The sequence below is a fragment of the Theobroma cacao genome, chromosome 4 (genome assembly GCF_053813885.1).
Source record: "Theobroma cacao isolate CCN51 chromosome 4, ASM5381388v1, whole genome shotgun sequence".
In the NCBI taxonomy this organism is placed as follows: domain Eukaryota; kingdom Viridiplantae; phylum Streptophyta; class Magnoliopsida; order Malvales; family Malvaceae; genus Theobroma; species Theobroma cacao.
Window position 1 is genome coordinate 496,228 of NC_142642.1, and position 18,120 is coordinate 514,347.

At 36.1% G+C, this 18,120-nt stretch overlaps 3 protein-coding genes across 3 annotated transcripts; all 3 read right to left on the reverse strand.

Annotated features, from left to right (window-relative positions):
• Positions 1-521: 521 nt before the first annotated feature.
• Positions 522-1,499, reverse strand: LOC108661758 (uncharacterized). The gene has a single exon (XM_018119570.2). It carries the CDS (start codon positions 1,292-1,294, stop codon positions 815-817), a length of 480 nt encoding a protein of 159 aa, XP_017975059.2. The 5' UTR covers positions 1,295-1,499; the 3' UTR covers positions 522-814.
• Positions 1,500-5,807: 4,308 nt separating this feature from the next.
• LOC18600729 (uncharacterized) lies at positions 5,808-9,515 on the reverse strand. The gene is made up of 7 exons (XM_018119568.2): positions 9,335-9,515; positions 9,148-9,228; positions 8,854-9,030; positions 7,903-8,073; positions 7,463-7,678; positions 7,289-7,377; positions 5,808-6,789 (listed from the first exon to the last, which is right to left on the reverse strand). The coding sequence occupies exons 1-7, from the start codon at positions 9,417-9,419 to the stop codon at positions 6,100-6,102; spliced, it is 1,509 nt and encodes a 502-aa protein (XP_017975057.2). The 5' UTR covers positions 9,420-9,515; the 3' UTR covers positions 5,808-6,099.
• Positions 9,516-11,679: 2,164 nt separating this feature from the next.
• On the reverse strand, positions 11,680-17,793 carry LOC18600731 (potassium transporter 8-like). The gene is made up of 8 exons (XM_007031355.3): positions 17,217-17,793; positions 16,645-17,134; positions 16,509-16,562; positions 14,615-14,875; positions 14,476-14,528; positions 13,637-13,760; positions 13,300-13,554; positions 11,680-12,900 (listed from the first exon to the last, which is right to left on the reverse strand). Exons 1-8 carry the CDS (start codon positions 17,253-17,255, stop codon positions 11,801-11,803), a joined length of 2,376 nt encoding a protein of 791 aa, XP_007031417.3. The 5' UTR covers positions 17,256-17,793; the 3' UTR covers positions 11,680-11,800.
• Between the last annotated feature and the right edge of the window lie 327 nt (positions 17,794-18,120).

An 18,120-nucleotide genomic window follows, 5' to 3' on the forward strand; every position in this document is an offset into this window, starting at 1 on the left:
AAAATGACTTTCTAGGAATCACCATGATCTTCATACATAATGTTATCAAATGCAACAAAAAATGAGCCCAATTAGTGCCGGAGGCAAATTCATTTCAAGAATGACATTTACTTTTCTCAAGTTGAAAGCCTCTGAATGACCTTTAACTATGTTAGAAGGACAGCTAATTGACAAACCTTGGAAAACAAAGTAGGACTCTACAAACCATGGCCACTTATCTCAACATCAATAATCAATTATATACAATCAAATGTCATATACCAATATCAACAAGCACAAACTTAACGCCCACTTCATCCAAATACGTGATCCAAAACCATAGTTTCCAATTCAACACATTGAAAAACATGAAATTGAAATATAAAATAAAAGACACAAAAACTAAGGGTTTCAATAGATGTGGTAAGTAGATGCCACTATACCAAACATTGCTGACTTAATTTCTCCCCAACTCCTAAATTATATATAAAGCAAAAAGAATTGCTACTTTCTCACCTTGGCATTCTTTTAACTCTCTGATATTCTTAGGTAAAAATGGGACAGGAACATTTGTATTAATTCTTTGATTATTTTACATTTCCCAGAACAAAAACAACCCTTTTGACATTTACAAGTTCTCTTCTCCCTTCTCTCATCTAACAATATCAGGAAAAATATTATTCTCTTATTATCCTCAACAAAAAAACAATTAATATTTTGCTTTACAAAAAAAAGATTAACCTTAACGTAAGCCACGACCACGCCGACAACTATCTGGTGCGAGTGACTGTCACGTGAACTGAAAAACCATAGCTTAAGCGAATGACGTGTACAGTCAGATGAGAAAGGGCCCGTCTTTGCCAAAATCCATGGAGGATTTCGTGGAGACAGGCAACGAGGCGTACCTGGAAGAGAAGTTTCTGTTCATAAAATCCTCATCGAAATGACCGTTTTGCCCCGGTCCTTCGTCGAAATTGAGGGAGTAACTCAAGGGATCGTAATGGAATTTCATTCCTCCGTTACCGGTTTTGTTCTTGTTGAACCGTCGTATAAACGTCTTCCATTTCGGTCCAGCTACCAGCTCCGACCATTCTCGAACCTTCTTCCACCCTCGGGTCCACCACGGCACGTAGTGACTTGTATTCGTGGAGGCGGCGGAGTTGGTATCGTCGGTCGAAATACGCTCCCACCAGATTGATCTAACGGCAGAGCGACAAGGCATCCAAAAGCAGCAGCCTCCATTGGAGAACTTGAGATCATGGACGTCGTCTTCGACGACGACCGTCTCCTCCTCCGTCGTAGGCAGTTGCGACATTCTTTTTGGAAAAATGGAAACACGCTCAGGAAATTCCCGTTACGATTAAAGATAGAACGAGAAAGGGAGAGAAAGTGATTGAATTCTCTCTCACTTTCTCTCGCTTTCTCGAGAAAGAGAAAGAAATTAAGAATTTTCTCTCAGGAGAGACAGAGAGAGAGCCATTTCTTCTCTTTCTAATAAAAAGATTTTTTTTTAATTTTTATTTATTTTTAACGGAAACGGCGGGAATTTAGGAGATTGTAACAGCTAAACCAGCTAACAATAACAGCTCATGAAGCCTTAGATAGAGTTGTTAGTTATTACTTTGGTTTTATATTTAATATTAAAAATAAATAACAGAGAATTTGGTTCCCATATTTCTTAAAATTTAATTATTATTTTTATTACATTATATTTAAAATTTTAATTTTAAAAATATATAAAATCTTTTATATTAGTGATAAACAATCTTAAGTTTATGGGCTTTGTTGAAACCCACACCTTTATGGAGTTTTGGCCTTGGGGGGTTTAGACTTAATAAATCACATTGGATTTTCATGAGAATTGCTGCTTAATCCAAATTTCAGAAAATTAATTACTGATAATTAATATTCATACACCTTGACCCTAGGACTCATGACATTTGAATTTAAGTTTAGGTATATATAATTCAAATAAGCCAATTGTTCAATTTTCGGAATGCCCCTTTTAAAGTGTGGTTTTTACATTGGAGCATTTGATCTATTTATTAGTACATGATCTTCCTATTAAAAAGAAAAAGTTCAAATCACTTTCTTCCAATCAAAAAATAAATAAATAAATAAACTGATAGATCGAGAATAACAATTGCTAAGTTGGAATTGATATAAGATAGTTTGAAAGCTTTAAAAACTCAGCATCTACGTGATACTAAATGGAAAAATCAACGCAAACTGGTCAATATATAGGTAAAAAGCAAACATTTGAAAATAAAATAAAGTCGACCAATTTTTATTCTTCGTCTCTACCATCTTGTCGACTTGGACTCTTGCAACAATTCCAAATTCAGACATGTTCCACTTCCACAGATGAATTTTCCTATCCTGCTTCCTTAGTCAAAGCAAGCTTATCATGATTCCCTTTATAAATCACTCTCATGCAAGATGCCCACTCATCCTTTACAACAAGCAAAACAAGTTTATTGATTACTCTTTGAATTTCCTCCAACGATATGGCCATGAAACTCAAAACCCTCCATTTCTTGCTCCTACTCACTTTCCTCACCTTCATGTTGCTAGCTTCCACCCCGGAAGCTCGCCGGTTCGCTCCCAATCATCTCGGCCGTGCTATTATGAAGGCTGGCCCAAGCCAACGGCAGAATGGGGGACCTCAACTTGATGAAGTTGTTCAAGTTCTCGATCTTCTGGGAATGAAGGATTCCTCCGGACCAAGTAATGGCGGCGAAGGGCATTGATATATATAGAGTCTACGGTGCAAACAAAACGTTGTCATTAGTGTTAAATTTCAACATAAATTCAAGGTGTTGTAATGTGTAATGGTTGAAAATAAATCCCTTGCCTTGGTCATTGCATAAGGGTCATACATAGAAGAAATATCATCAAATCCTTGTATACATACAGAAGAATATATAAATTTTCTATTTACTCTTATATATATATATTTTTGTTTCATTAACCAAGACAGCAAAGGAATATACTGCATGCTGACTAACAAGGGGCATCTAAGTTTTGTTAATTACCAAGAAAAGGGTAACATGTTTTTCTAAGATTTAGCCTTTTTGCTAATGGCAGGATCACATAATTTACCTTCCTCTGGTTAATTTGTGTTCTTTCACGGCTCCTCCTTCTTATATAAAGTTTTTTTTTTTTAATTAGAAGAAAAAGAATTGAAATCTTATTTTTTAAATAAAAGATCATGCACCAACCAATGAATCAAATAATCGAATACCTTTATATTAAGTATCTTATTTATCAAGACTTTGGGGTTGTTAGGCTTAGGGTTTGCGCTTTGCGGTGTTAATTTCCGTCCCTTCATTGTACCAAAAGCAAATTATATATATGTTTGAAACTTTGAAACCAACTGTGCTATGGCATGATTCATGGCACTTTTCATGTATCATGCTACATAAAATTGGGTTATATATTAGATTAAGAGAAATTTGTTTTGAATTCAAATTCATCAAATTTCGTGTTGCATATTGTTATTAAGCTGTTGGTTTTTCAAGTCAAATGATTTAGATAATTAACATCGTGTGCCTCTAATTTTTTAGGTCACATGGTATATGACCGTAAGATTAACAAGTTGAAAGCACTTTAAACTTAGTCTCCCTTCAAGGTTGGACTTGGATTGGAATGAACCAGGCCGGGAGGCGTCTAGATCTGCAAAAGCTCGAGCACCTCACGATTTCATATCCGACACTTCAATCGGTAACGGGGTACCTTATAGCATACACATATCTATATCTTATTATACTGGTAATTGTCGAGAAATATTTAACCTACCCTTTCGAAGGACAGCTAAAATCTATTGTTAAGATTGCCTAAGCACCCCTTTGCAAGTGAGCTTCGTGGACTCTTAATCTAAACATTTAGACGTTAAGTCTAGTTACAACACAATCCGTGAAATAAATGAAATAATCCACCTAATTATATTGGTCAATTGGTAAACTTAAACAGTTTAGACTAGAATTATGTTTTCAAATTCAATGAACTGTGTCTAATCTAATCCTCAAAAGTTGACCCTCCAAAAAATTCCAGCTCAGAAAATATGAACAACTTCCCGGAATGAATTTCCCTTCCTGCTTCCTTAACATCAACCCATTTCTCATACGTCTTTGAACTTACCAACATTTTCCCACCATTGCTAGTCAAACAAAGCTCACCATCGTTTCCTATATAAACCATGCAAACTGCCTAGCTACTCATCCTCATAAACAAAGAACACAATAAACTTACTTTGTTTAACCTCCATTCATGGCCATGAAACTCAAATTAACCCCCCCTTTCCTTCTCCTCATTGTTTTCTTGAGCTTCATGCTACTGGCTTCGACTCCAGAAGCCCGTAGGCTTTCACCAGAACATCTCCATGGCACCATTGTGAAACCCGAAGGCCCTATCGGACAAGGGCAGGGACTTCAACTTGATGATGTGGTTGAAGCTCTGGATCTGCTGGGAATCAAGGATTCCTCCGGGCCAAGTGATCGAGGAGAGGGGCATTGATGGATAATACAATGGTGCACCCACAACCTTATAGTTAATAGTATTAGGAGTGGTAATGTGTAATGGTTGAAAATAAGCTCCTTGGATTTTAATCAACCTTACAGCAAAGTCCATGTGAAATAAATAAAAATAATTATTGTATGTATTACAAGCTTAATTTTGTCAATTTCGGATTATTGGATTTTATTGGTATATATATTTCTATCTAGATAGATGTAGTCTTCTTGATATGAATCATAAATGAAAATTACTTGGTGCATTTTATAATTAAATAAATATTTATTTATTTATTTTCGTATGAAAAATCTTACTCTCATCTATCAAAAAAATGAGAAAGAGATGTAAATGTGAAAACATTAAGATTATTAAAGAAAGTCATGTTGAATACTTGATAAACACAAGAGCATGTTTGGTTTTTTCATTTGAAATTAACTTATTATAATTAATGTTATTACTTTATTCAGAAGATTAAGAGAATAGTTTTCATATTTTCTATCAAATTTGGGAGAGCAAAGGGTTGTTTACTCTAATTAAAAGCATCATTCATGACCAAATATCGTGGAATTCATATATAGCAAAGGGTGATGAATAACTTTTCCCTGTTCAGGAGCATAGCAACTTCCAATGGGAATTCTCTTGCTTTATTGTAGAAGTTTGACCCAAAAGCATCAGCTCTTAACTATGCTTCCCACCCTATCATGGAAAAAGCAACCAAAAGACTTATAAAGACTAAATTCCACAGTGTTAATTAGTTAAAGAGGATTGAAGATGTTGACTCTCAAACTTTGTTCACCTGTCAAATTTTCTCCAAGCCACCTACTTTACCAAGGAATTTTTAAAATTATATATTTAATTTGAATAAGCAATAACCAAATGTCACATATCATTGGTATATATGACCCTCACCCAAAACAGAAAGTTGCAGTATTTTTTTTCTCTCTCTTTTAAAAAAAAATCTGCCTACCATAGAAAGGTGAATCCAGGCAGATGAGTGCATCCCCGGGGGATTGTGCCACCGGTGAATAGTGATCCCCAGCCAGCTGGGCAATGATTTAAGATGATAATAATATTTAACATCAACAAGTCAAAGCAATGGATAAGATACATTCGCTTGGTGCATTGGTAAATGAGACCAATCTGCCTGCAACAACACCTTGGCAGGCTGCATATTCATTCTTGCAAAAATTATTTGGGAGTTTCTTTTAATAAAATTTTCTAGAGTAGCCATTAGCTCGAGGTCTGAGTGGCTACCTATTGTTGAAGAGAATTCATGTCATTTAGTTCAGTCTAGCCCTTCATCCCACCTCAAGCAGTGATCTAATTTTGCCCTTCAATATTTGTGTAGCATCCAGATTGATTACACGCTGTCCAAAGTGCTAAACCATTGACTTGATTGTCTTCATTTTGGGTCAACTACAATACATATATTACATCCTATTATGCGGAACAAACTTGGAAACTAACATATCTCCTGAGAAAGGAAAATCAAATGGGAAACTGTAAGCTTACATCATCAACAGTCCTACATCCCCATGTTCATAGCATACATAGGGACTTGAAAGATCTTTGTTTGCTGTCATTTGATTAATAAGCTCTGGCAGATGATCAATAGCCATGGGAGTAACCCATGTAATTCAAACGAGGTCGAAGGTTGTGATTATAGATAGGATCCCCATAGTCTACAGCCTTTATTACCACAGCTTCACGCCTTCCATCCTGTTCTTGAACTGCCCCAAAAACGATCTCATTTGTCTCACAGCTCTTCTCATAATAAGTTTGTGGGTTGGATGAATAATGCTTATGTGGGTGCTGCTGCTGCTGCTGCTGTTGATGGTGCTGCATCTGCATTTGCTGCTGTTGCTGATACTTAGCATCCCACCCATTATAGTGAGGCCGGCTTTGTTTGATATGGTGTTTTCTCTCAAGGTCCTTGGTCATAAATGGGTAACTTCTTTTGGGTGTTGGAGTCCTAGTATCTAAGGAAGGTGGCTCATCTTCATCAGGAATCACAAAGCTCTCTTGCATAGGCCATCCTCTCGATTGTATGGTTGATTGCTGGTACTGATGTTGATACTGATAGTGTCGAGGCTTCCTTCTAAAGCCCGAAAATAATCCCCCAAAAATTTCAGCCACAGATGAGCCAGTATTGAGGACGAGCCTACCAACTGAACCAAAGAAGCCTTCCTCTGCTTTTTCAGGTTCATCTTCGGGTGGAATTAAGGGAGGCCTGACTGATTTAGGAGGCCTCTGATACGGTGCCATAGTTGCTTCTCTCTTTATTGGAGTTCTCGAGTCCTAAGAAGATTGGAACTTGCTTGGTGATTTCATGTAGAATTCAGAAAGTTGAAACTTTATGATAATATGTATGTGTCAGAACAATTCTCTAACATTCACATGCAACACTGAAATTACTCCATCCAGAGAAAATCAGAAAATCAAGTACAGTGAATAGTATTACATTCCCCTTTCAATGCATAAGAAAAGAAGAGGGAAAAAATATGAAAGTAGGATATATAATGGTTATGAATGCACTCACCAAATTTATGAGAAAGGAGAGAAGGAAGAATCCAAACATTTAAACTCTTACAATAAGTTACAAGCAAATAAAATAATTATAAAGTTTAAAATCTCTGACCTTCCATCCATTTGCTTTGCAATTAGCAAAGTTGAAAGCATTACATAAGGCAAAATCTAAAATATTTTGAAGATTAATGGATGGGAAACTCTCTGATAATATAAGCAATAAATTAATGACTAGAAACAGAAGAAAAACGTAGAACATTATGTCACTTACGTCATGGGAAGAGAACATTGCTTGTACTCTACGCTGCAGCAAGGCCAGCATGTAACCAAAGAAGCCAGCAGCAACCAGCACTGCTATACCTACAATGATGGACCCATATCTTAAAGATTTTCACGGTCTTGAGAGAAAATGGCATCAACAATATACAGTTCAAAAGAATTGTACCTAATTGAAAACTGCCATCATACTGATGGGAACAATCATCATCATTGAGTTGAATCTCACGAATTGCCTGGTTTCCTCTATCTATAACCAAAAGAGAGCAGCTACTTCCTACGTAAACCACATCAAAATCATTCGAAAATTTTGCATCTTCACTTGGACCATCGACATGACCTCCTCCTCGGCTCCATTTTCCTCCACCAGCAATAGTTGTAACCCCTGCATAAAGAAATAAAATAAATTCAGCTCAGAGGTTGCGTTAGAATGGCTGATGCTTTCAAAGAACTTAAACCTACAAATTTTTTAGCAAGGTAGCTGTGTAAGAATGGAGGATTTAGTGGACAATTTTCTTGCACTTGTCTAACCACAACAGCTGTAAGACTAATTAAAAGGAGAGTCCCTTCTTTAATCATGAGAAATGTCTCGAACATTGCCCAAATCACCTGATTCACTGATCTTCCTTATAGCCATATTCATTGTGTCTGCAATGTATACATTTCCGCTGTCATCCACCGTAAGACCTTTTGGATGATTCATTCTAGCTTCTCTTGGTTTCCCATCTACATGCCCAGAGTACCCTTCAGATGATCCAGCAACCAACTTAGGTCTGCTGTCTGCAGATATTCCTCCATGTCAGCAAATGAAAGAATGATAGGTTTTGGAGAATATTCAAATGAGCACCAAGAAAATGAACAGATGAGGTAGAAGAAAATCAAATAAGGAAAGTGAATCCTGGCATTTCTGTTTCTAAGAAAACAACGTAAAGTCCATCAGTCCTCCAACTTTTCTAACTTTAAAATGATTCCAAAAATTAGAACAGCAAAGTGAACTTGGACTATTCACCATTCAAATTAACCAAGGTGATTAAACTTCATGAAGAAGCTCAAAGGTGTCCACACCTTAGTCAAATATTGAGTACTCTAAAAGTGAAAGTACTTACACATAAGGCTTAGATCAGAAAGATAAAGGACAAAATGAGTAAATTTTAAGTCTTAAGTATTCGATAGAGAATGTCGACTTTGAAATAAAAAAGAAAAAGACTGTATAATCTTCAAAAAGATGTAACTGGGAGGCAGCAAACAGCCCTAAAAGGTGTTCTGTCCTTTTAAAAGTAGAGTCTTCTCCTAAACAAAAGCACATCAAACTTACCCACAACGTTGTGTAAGTAATGTGTTAAGAATCTATCAACTTACGTAGAAAGAAAAAAAAAATGCTCCAAGTACCTCCTAGACAAAATTAATCAAAAGAGCCAAGCTTTCAAGTTTCAACAAGAAAACTTGAAATGTTCGGCTTGGCAATCAGCATTGTTTATAAACCCAAATCTTCCTCTCAAAAAAGGAAACAAGAACACAAATCTTGAACCCCAGAAAAATGTTACTGCAAAATTAACTCACATCTAGACAATGGCATTGAGATCTTGTAAATGTTACTATTTTCAGAATCCAACACCAAGATAGCTCCACTTGGGGAAACTTCAACAGCAAATGGCTCAATCCCAAGCTTGCTTCCATCAAAAACTGTTTCCACAGTGTATCCACCTTCAAATTTCATCATGGAACGGCTAGAAATAGCTGAGAAAACAAATCCCATCAGCCCAAAAAACCAGTCCTTAGACTCCATACAAAGAGGCAGGAAGACTAAAATGCAGAGGAAAATAGGAAACATATTGAACTATGAAGCAAAGTTACCAGTTTTGGGTGCTGATTTTAGTGACCATAGCCATTTAACAAGAGCAGACACCACATTTGAGACAACTGAAGTTACAATTTCTGCAAAAAATCAAAATGAAAAGCAAAATTTAAACAAAAATATATAACAAATACAGAGAAAAACAAAAACAAAAAGTAAAATAGTGAGAGCCATTTTTAGACTTACTTGCAGGTGGGGTGGCAGAAACTGAAGAAAACCCATTAAAGAGAACCAAAAATATGAGAGTAATAACTACCCATTTCCTCACCATTGCTTAAGTTTCTTACTTTAACATGGAAAACAAAGAAGAAGAAAAACAGTTCAGGCATGAAAGATTTGAGCCCTGTTAAAAAAATATTGTTGCTTTGTATATATATAGTTCCTTAAGAAGGAGACCCCACAACAGTATTGTTTCGCTTTGCCAACTTTTTTTTGCTTTACATTTTAATCAGTACAAACCTTTTTGAAAGAGAAAAAGAGAGGGTAGATTCATACTATGAAGGGTTTTAATACCGCTGTGTAGGGGAGCTCTGTTCAAGAAAAGGAAGTAAAGGCAAAAGAAGGAGAGGAAGGCCTTGGTCTCTTAGACCACAGCGAATGCCAGTTAAAGCAGGAATCATATTCTCTGGTTTTGTCTTAAATTTTTTTGTTTTAATTGCTCTCAAATCATTTAATGACAAATTTGATCTTGGCAGCCATCGCTTTTTTTTATTTTCTTTCCCTTTTGCAGGAAAATGGGGCACTCTTGTTTGCAAACAAAAAGTGAATGAAATCATAGATGTATTCAACAATTCTTTTTAACAAGTTGTAGACAGGTTACTTATATCAAATATTCCCTGTCTCAAATCAAATTTGTCTTTCATTACTTTAAGTATAGTTTGATTAACCTTTTTTTTTTTAATAATTCAGTCAAAAAACTTTATTAATCGTTAAAAACATTGATACAATGAGACATATTTTTATTAGACATAAATGGCTTAACTTTAACTCTTATCAACTTTAATGTCATGTAAAAAGAATCTCATTGAAAAACCTTTTCATGATAAAACCCAATGAAATAAAGCTCATGAAAAAAAAAAAGAATACCCTTTCTTATATGTCTATTACATTAATCAGGAGATCTTGTATCCCTTCCATCACAACAAAGCTAGTAGCTTCAGCTCACGTAAATCTTGCAAAACAATATTTGCTATATTGCTTGGCATATCTGCTACATTTGTCCAAAAGACTTCACCACTCATCAATGTCTTTGCATGTTGAGCTACTTTTAATATAATAAAAAAAAATTCAATTCTAGACAAAGGAAGTACTAAATTTTATGACTTCAATCTTTTTAAAGCTAGCATTACTCTAATTATGGTTCATGTTGCCATTTTGTTAAAGGAGCCCCTTGTTCAATTTGATTCTGTGGGATAAAGAAAGGGAAACTTGACTATTTCTTTACAAACTTCCAGGTGAGAATGCCCTTATAATCTCCTTAAGAGCAAACTTTGTTTAATTAAAGAAAAGAAACAAGCCTCCCTGTTTGTCTCTAATTTAATGCTTTACTTGTGATGTACAACTTCTAACTGATCTTTCCTTCTGTTTCTACTCTCCACCTTGTGGTAGCTACCATGTGCTTTGGGGTGGATGAGAACTTATCTGCCAATACGGAATCAAATTCAGTAACTGTCTTTCTTTCTCTTTCTTTTTATTGGAGAATGTTTGCTTTCATGTTTCCTAGAATTCTTTTCTTTGGAAAGAGGATTTCTTTAGCTTCTCTTTTTTTCTTCATGGGGTTGAATTAGTGGTGTTTTTGATAAGATGCCCATGGCAATGATTTAACTTTAATTAATGCTTTTACTGGGTTTTGTTTGAAGCTTATACACAATGATTTTGCCTTTGAAATTCTAGTCTTATGGTAAAAACTAATCATTGTAATCACATATTGAGAATCCCATTTTTCTTCACCTTTAGATTTGTTCAAGTTGCTGATGATTATAAATCAGGAAAAATCAGGTAATTTTATGCAAAACAGTGTCAGCTTTATCCATCACATTGTAACTTAGCATGAATTGCAGGCCTTTATTGTTGCATGGTTTTGATCAAACAGAAATTCTACTCATCTCTATAATATATTTTATGAATCATCATAGGCCTTGATCTCTCATTTAAGTGAGAGTTGACGCATTATTCAGGGTCCTTCTCCTAACTTATGCTAATGCAAATAGAAATAAACAGTGATTACCCCATAGTTTAGGTTATCATCTCTGACGCTGGGAAACTTTGTATAGATATCTTTTTCTAGGAATAAATGTTATTGGACATTGTGCAATTGCATGGGAAGTAAGTACAATGAAATGTTACAACATTGTACATTTCATGGTCATTGTCGATGCCAAGTACTGTGTGATAGTGCCACTTCCTCGACCTTAGCTTCTAATTTTTGTCTTTTATCTTTTGATCTCTCATAACCTTAAAGTGATGTTGAGATGTTTCATCAGTCAACGGATCTTGTCAATTTGTAATCTTGTGCTGGAAACTGCTTAAAATTGAACTCAAAACAGTACTTCCAAGTGATATAGCATCTCAAAAAGCTGTGTTCTATCATATACAATAAGACTGGAAGAAAGACAAATGATTGAATACAACACCTGTGCTGTGTACTCAAATTTATACCTGGTACACCATTCCCACCTCAAGTGTAGATGCATGAGGAATGCTTAAGGCATAACTTGGTCCCCTAGAGTTTCTCCTCAAGAAATCATACCCAAAATTTATCACAATTTTCTTCATCAGACTTGACCCTTTCTTTGCCCTTACATACGAGTGCCCAAGTATAAATGCCATTCCTGCCTCCCTTGCTTCCATCAGTTCCTGCAATTCCTCCTTTGCATCCCTGTCTATCCGTGGGCTTTCCGGGACAACAAACCGCACCCTCTTCCTAGGCCTCTCTGGGGACTTTGTCTCCCTTAGCTCTGAAATACTTACTATTTCAGAAGAATCCTCACCATCTTCACACATTCTAAAGCCCCCTACCATTTCAGAAGAATCTTCGCCATGTTCACACATTCTTACACCTTCTGAATTTGATGATGAAGTCCCAATAACTGTCATTTTCTCGTCATTTTCCAAGTCATCTATCCCAATAATACATTTCGGCCTCTCTGACCGAATAAATTCTGCAATGCTACAAACAAGGTCTTTCTCAAATTCCAAATCATCTTTGTGAATGTCTCGATATCCATAACGTGCTATACATCGATAGAGCCTATATTCCTTTGGACCAACTCTTCCTACTAGGAACCTTTCCATGGGACTGACATGTGGTACTGGAACTGACTTGATGCAAAGGAACACTAAAACTTGGTGGAAAGCAGGGAGGTTGGTGACAAAGTGAGAAAAAATAGCTGGGATTCCTGAAACAAGCTCAGTATGTATAAGGCCAATGCCTGGAACCCGAACAATGCCTAGAGTAGGACCTAGAGCGAGGAGCCAATTGATAGAGACCTTATTCTGGACATCAAACTCATACTTCTTGAGTGTGCCATAATGCCAAGCATACATTATGAGTAAAAATATAAAAGCAAGGGCAATAGGAACCCAAGCCCCTTCAAGGAACTTGATAAGAGATGCTGAGAAGTAGAGTGCCTCTATGGAGCCAAAGAAGAATATAAACAAAATAGCTAGGTAGACACTTTTGTGCCAGCATAAGACAATGACCAGGGGCATTAGGCATGTGGTCACCAGCATAACTGTTATAACTGCCAAACCTGTTAGAGAAGAGAAGAAGGTGCTGTAAGAATGACCATGATTACAAACTCTCAAAAGAAAATGTTAATTCAATTAAGTGAAATTGGAACTGCAACATCACAATCGGAAATAATTTAAAAGAGAACACAATTTGGAGGATTTAACTCCCATGTCACAGCAGTGTATCTTATCAGAATATGAAGTTAATTTGAACAACCACGCCGTTCTGGTTTGTTGTACTAACAGTTAAACATCTTCATTTCAAAGACATGTCAAGGAGTTGCAAAGAATGTAGATTTTAGCAGTAGAGATTGCCATTTGTAAATCATGGGTATCATAAAACCAGATTTCCCATCTCTCCCACCTTGAACCCCTAAATAAACAAATAAATAAATAGCATGGAAAGGAGAAGACGATACCTGATGCATTTCCCATGCGTTTTGTGTCTCTAAAACCAACAGTCACAGCCAAGCACAACAGCAATAAAGTCCAGTTGATTTCTGGAATGTAAATCTGGCCATGGATTTTGGATGAAGTATGGATAATCTTGACCCTTGGGAAGCAACCCAAAGCAGAACACTGTTTGATAATTGAAAATGTTCCAGTGATGATGGCTTGACTTCCTACAACTGCTGCAAGTATGGCTATAACTAGAACAGGCCATCTTATTTTCTCTGAAACAACAGTGATGCTTAGACTTAGCTAATCAATATTATGAAGATCAAAGTGAATCTGTGTTATCTATGAACAACATACCAGGTACAGACACATAGAATCCAATCCGGTAGTCAGTTTCATTAATATGATGCATAGAAAGATAAGCAGCTTGCCCCATATATGCAAGGATTAAGGATGGGTACACCACAAAGGTGAAAGCAATCTGCAGGAAAGTTACCTTTAGTTAGGAAAATGACAATGTCACCATTTCCACTCATAATATACTGAATGTAGGCAATTTTTCATGAATTACATATGATCATAATTGAGTCAAATAAGTCCGGAAACATGAACATATTTGTTTAAATTGTGCATGATGTGCAAGTCTAATAAGGCAGTGATCTATCCAAATATTCTTCTTGTGAAGCAAACATGACCTTCCTGTCTAATTAATAACCAGCTGCTGTGATACCAATGTAAAGGAGGTTGTCCCATCTGAAAATGAACCAATTTTTAATTAGTTTTCACTAATTCTTGGCCCTACCTTTCTGTTTTCCTCATCTGCATATTTTGGACATTGTAAGCACCCTACAGACATTTGAACACAACCCCAAATCAACTTGACTAAGAGAATCCCTTACAAATAGCCTCTCGGTGTAGGGCCATAATTCTTTGGGCTATATTTTCCCCTTTCCAGCCCTGATCCTGGTAGGTCAGTATCGAGACATGCAACTGCGTTCAGATTGGGCTACATGCTAACCCAAAGGAGGACGCCTAGGACAGGGGAGGGATTTTTTTTAGTTCTTTGATATCATAACATTCATCGTCTACCTAATAGTTGTCCATCAACAATGAAATTATGCAGCTACACATGAATAAAATAAGTTGTTGAATAAGTAGTAATGTAAATGGAAAATTGATAACAACCAACAAATTACCTTGATAGACAACTGTGAAAAGTGTCCAAGATCAGCAAACATAGCTTCTGAGCCTGAAACAATTAGAAAAGAAGCATTAGAAAAAGAACAAGAAGATGGCTGTCAAAAGTTAGACAGTACGGTTGATACACTCATGTACCTGTTATACAAAGCAAGATCCCACCCAGTGACATCCAGCCCCCCTTTTGGGTCTTCTTCAAAAACTTATACATGTAATAGGGAGAGAGTGCTTGGTAGACATGGGGATTCCACTGGACAATATTATACACCCCAATTGCACTGATGCATAAAAGCCATGTTATCACAACTGGTGCAAACAAGAATCCTACCCGGTTGGTCCCATAATGTTGGAGGGCGAACAAGAATATGAGTATGGCACAAGCAGCTGGGACTTCAACATCTGCAGAATTAATAAACTCTGAGGAAACACAATATTAAGCACATAAGCAGTGTTTTTAGTTTGAGCTGTTGAAATAATTCATACTATGCTTGCATTAACCAAAACCTTATCAACCTATAACTTGTCAAATTGAAAAAGTTAAAGATTTGCTGAATCCGCTGTGAACAGTTAGCCAGTTTTGTTTCTGAATTAAACCAGCAGGAAATTTGCATTATGCGTTAGGATTTCTCTTATCATTTCTGAAGGCAAAAAGTTAGAGCAGTAGTAATAGAAACAGGCAGAGAGTAAACCATATATGATGAACGTTGAACTGATTAAACTGTTAAAAAATCTTTTATATGTACTCTTACAGATAAGTTGGATTTACCAATTATTTGCCTTTGACTAGTTCTTGCATTTCAAAATATTTCCTTATATGAAACCTTGCTATTTATTGCTTTCAAACTAAGTTGTAAAATATTGTTAATGAAATCTCAAATCCACTTGTTTAGGATATTTTATTTGACCATGAGTCCATGACAGAATGCTCGATGGAGTACATGTCACCCACAAACAGAAAATGCTTGCAAAGTATGGATGCAGGAACACAGATGAAAGCCCACTAGAATAAAGAATAAGCTAAAGTGACAAAGGAATCAAACATGATAAAAGGAATATATGACCAATGCAATTACAGTGAAAAAATTGAACAATCAAAATGTAATATATATCTTCAAAAAATGATCCAAAAGGATGAAGGAGATGATTTGACCACATCAATGGTGGAAGTCAATCTTAAATAGTAGTAAGAGCTTCAGGCTTGGTTGAAGCCATAGGCATGATCGATGATTCATCTCTCATTGAGGACATTTAGTCATGGTCTTGTTTCAGATTGACTAGTCTAAAAAAACAGGAAGTCCTCCCAAATAATGTAAACAATGAGATAACATGCTGATTAATGTAGCAGACTCTCCCCTATAATTTTCTTTATTCTGACTCTTATCCTTCCAAAAAGAATACCTTTTTCTCGCCATATAACGACAGCTTCAAATATGAAAGTTGACACTTTGCATAATCTTTCTGATATATGAATTTAACCTTCTTTTCTTGACCACATGTTCCACCTTTACTTTATTATATACAGAAAGTCATCAACTTGACCCTCCACATTACGTATCAAAGCATAATTTATTTGGACTGATGGTGATTTGAGTTTGATTAAAGCAAAGAAGCTGTCTTAGGCCCTTAATTACATTTGTGGGGGACCCACAGCAATGCAGACGCTTATCACAATTTGATAAACTCTGGTCGTCCTTCTGCAGATGAAATAGTGAACAATTTTTAGCCAGTTTTTGGGCTCTGATATGTAACATCATAATCACCATTTGGCTACCTAACCATGATTGGCCTCTTACTTTGTCATGACAATAACAGTAAGCAGATGCCGTAGGAAACTGTCTATAGATGCTTAAAGCAACAAAGAAGGAAGACCAGGCAAAGAGAACCTGGTTGTACTTAGTGCTTACCAACTAACAAAAATCATTCAAAAGACCAATGAACTATATTCTCAATTACCTATTACTATTTATTTACATGAATACTATATTCTGCTGCAATGGAATTATGAAAATTGGCTTCTAATTTAGGAACTTACAACGATGTTGCTCTTTGGACATGGAAAGCTCCAGCCCCGACACTGCTGAAAAAACTGCAGAAATCGAGAAATTCTCAGTTACTAACCACTCAAATTGCCAAGTATAAACCAAAACCCAGATTGTATCTTCCAGTACCGGAAATTGCGGGTGTGAGCACCCCATCTCCAATGACCATGCAAGTCCCAATCAAAGCCAATACAAGCAACGCCCTTTGCAATATTTTGTGTTTCTCTAAAGTTGTTTTCAAACTTGTTCCCAAGAAACTCTTATTATTTGATACCATCCCATCTTTCTTGTACTCTGATAATTCCTCATCTGCAAGTTGACAATTAGGCAAGGAACAAACCCTGGCATGCCTGCAGAGCAATGAATATAAGGCAAAAGTGCCACCTTCACCATTATCATCAGCTCTAAGCACAATAAAAACATATTTCACCAATGGTATCAATGTTAATGTCCAGAACACAAATGACAGAACCCCATATATCTCTTCATTAGTATCAGAATGTTGAATATCCTCAGCAAAAGCACTTTTGTATACATATAACGGAGAAGTACTTAAATCTCCATAAACAACACCTAAACTTTGATAAGCCAAAGTTAACACAGTCTTCCATGATTCCTTCTGCAACAAAACAAACAAAAGAACAAAAAGCTGAGATTTTGAAGAGAGTAACTATAATAAAACTAGCTGCCACATGTCTTACCTTGATTGGACTCTTGGGGATCACACCTTCAAGATCCATCAGAAACTGCCACAGAATCACTCAAAATCCATTCTTTCAACAAGTAAACCAAAAATAAAGACTACCCAGTTCTTACAAGTTTAAGAACAACACAGCAAAAGAAAGAAAAAACAAAAGGGTAGGCTTTTTGTAAGAGAGTATACAGAAAGTAGGTGAAGAAACAGGCAATGTAGACAAGTCAAGAACAAACACGAAACACAAAGAAAATGAATATATATATATAGTGAGAATAATATTGAAACAGGAAGGTGGTGGGATTTAGAGCTTAGAATAAAAGAATATCATGGGGTCTTAGTTTAAAAGACAGAAAACAAAACAAGATGGATACAGAGAGAGAGAGAGAGAGAAAGAAGTGGTGATTTTTTGAAGAGAGAAACTTGGGTTGTCTTTTTTAAGCTTTGTTTAGTATTTGAGATTCTAGATGGCATAAATTTAGTTAATGTTTAGTTTTTTTCGTCTCCACTTTGTTGTCTTATACATAAACTTGCTTGAGTGGGTGGGAAACTGAAGTGCCCTTGTAAACTGGGCATGCACTAACTGAAAATTGAATTTTTCCTTTTTATGAAACCTAACACTGCCACTCAGAAAACGTCTCTTTTTCGAAGTTTGTAAAGTGTTTTTCATTGTTTTCTGACACAGCTGATTAACTCCTAATTACTCCTCAAAAAAAAAAAATGGGACCATCATATCGTGTGACTCAGGCGAGTTGGCTCATGAATGTGCCCTCCCTTTCTTTTCTGGTCAACAAATTTGGATCTCCTAAATTTGAAGAGAAACTGAAAATCATCAGTTACTCTTGTTGGTTAACTTTTTTGCTTGTAAGTTTTGTTTTTGTCTAAACTTAGCCTTACTTTACCTTCCAATG

Excerpts from the sequence above, each read along its gene's own strand:
- LOC108661758 (XM_018119570.2), bottom strand. The coding sequence starts at position 1,294 with ATGTCGCAACTGCCTACGACGGAGGAGGAGACGGTCGTCGTCGAAGAC.
- LOC18600729 (XM_018119568.2), bottom strand. The coding sequence starts at position 9,419 with ATGGTGAGGAAATGGGTAGTTATTACTCTCATATTTTTGGTTCTCTTT. Across the intron at positions 8,074-8,853 it reads CTCAATGCCATTGTCTAGAT|ACAGCAGACCTAAGTTGGTT; the intron begins GTGAGTTAATTT and ends GAATATCTGCAG. Across the intron at positions 7,378-7,462 it reads TGATGGCAGTTTTCAATTAG|GTATAGCAGTGCTGGTTGCT; the intron begins GTACAATTCTTT and ends CCATCATTGTAG.
- LOC18600731 (XM_007031355.3), bottom strand. The coding sequence starts at position 17,255 with ATGGATCTTGAAGGTGTGATCCCCAAGAGTCCAATCAAG. Across the intron at positions 17,135-17,216 it reads TCCCCAAGAGTCCAATCAAG|AAGGAATCATGGAAGACTGT; the intron begins GTAAGACATGTG and ends GTTTTGTTGCAG. Across the intron at positions 13,555-13,636 it reads ATTCTATGTGTCTGTACCTG|AGAAAATAAGATGGCCTGTT; the intron begins GTATGTTGTTCA and ends CTGTTGTTTCAG.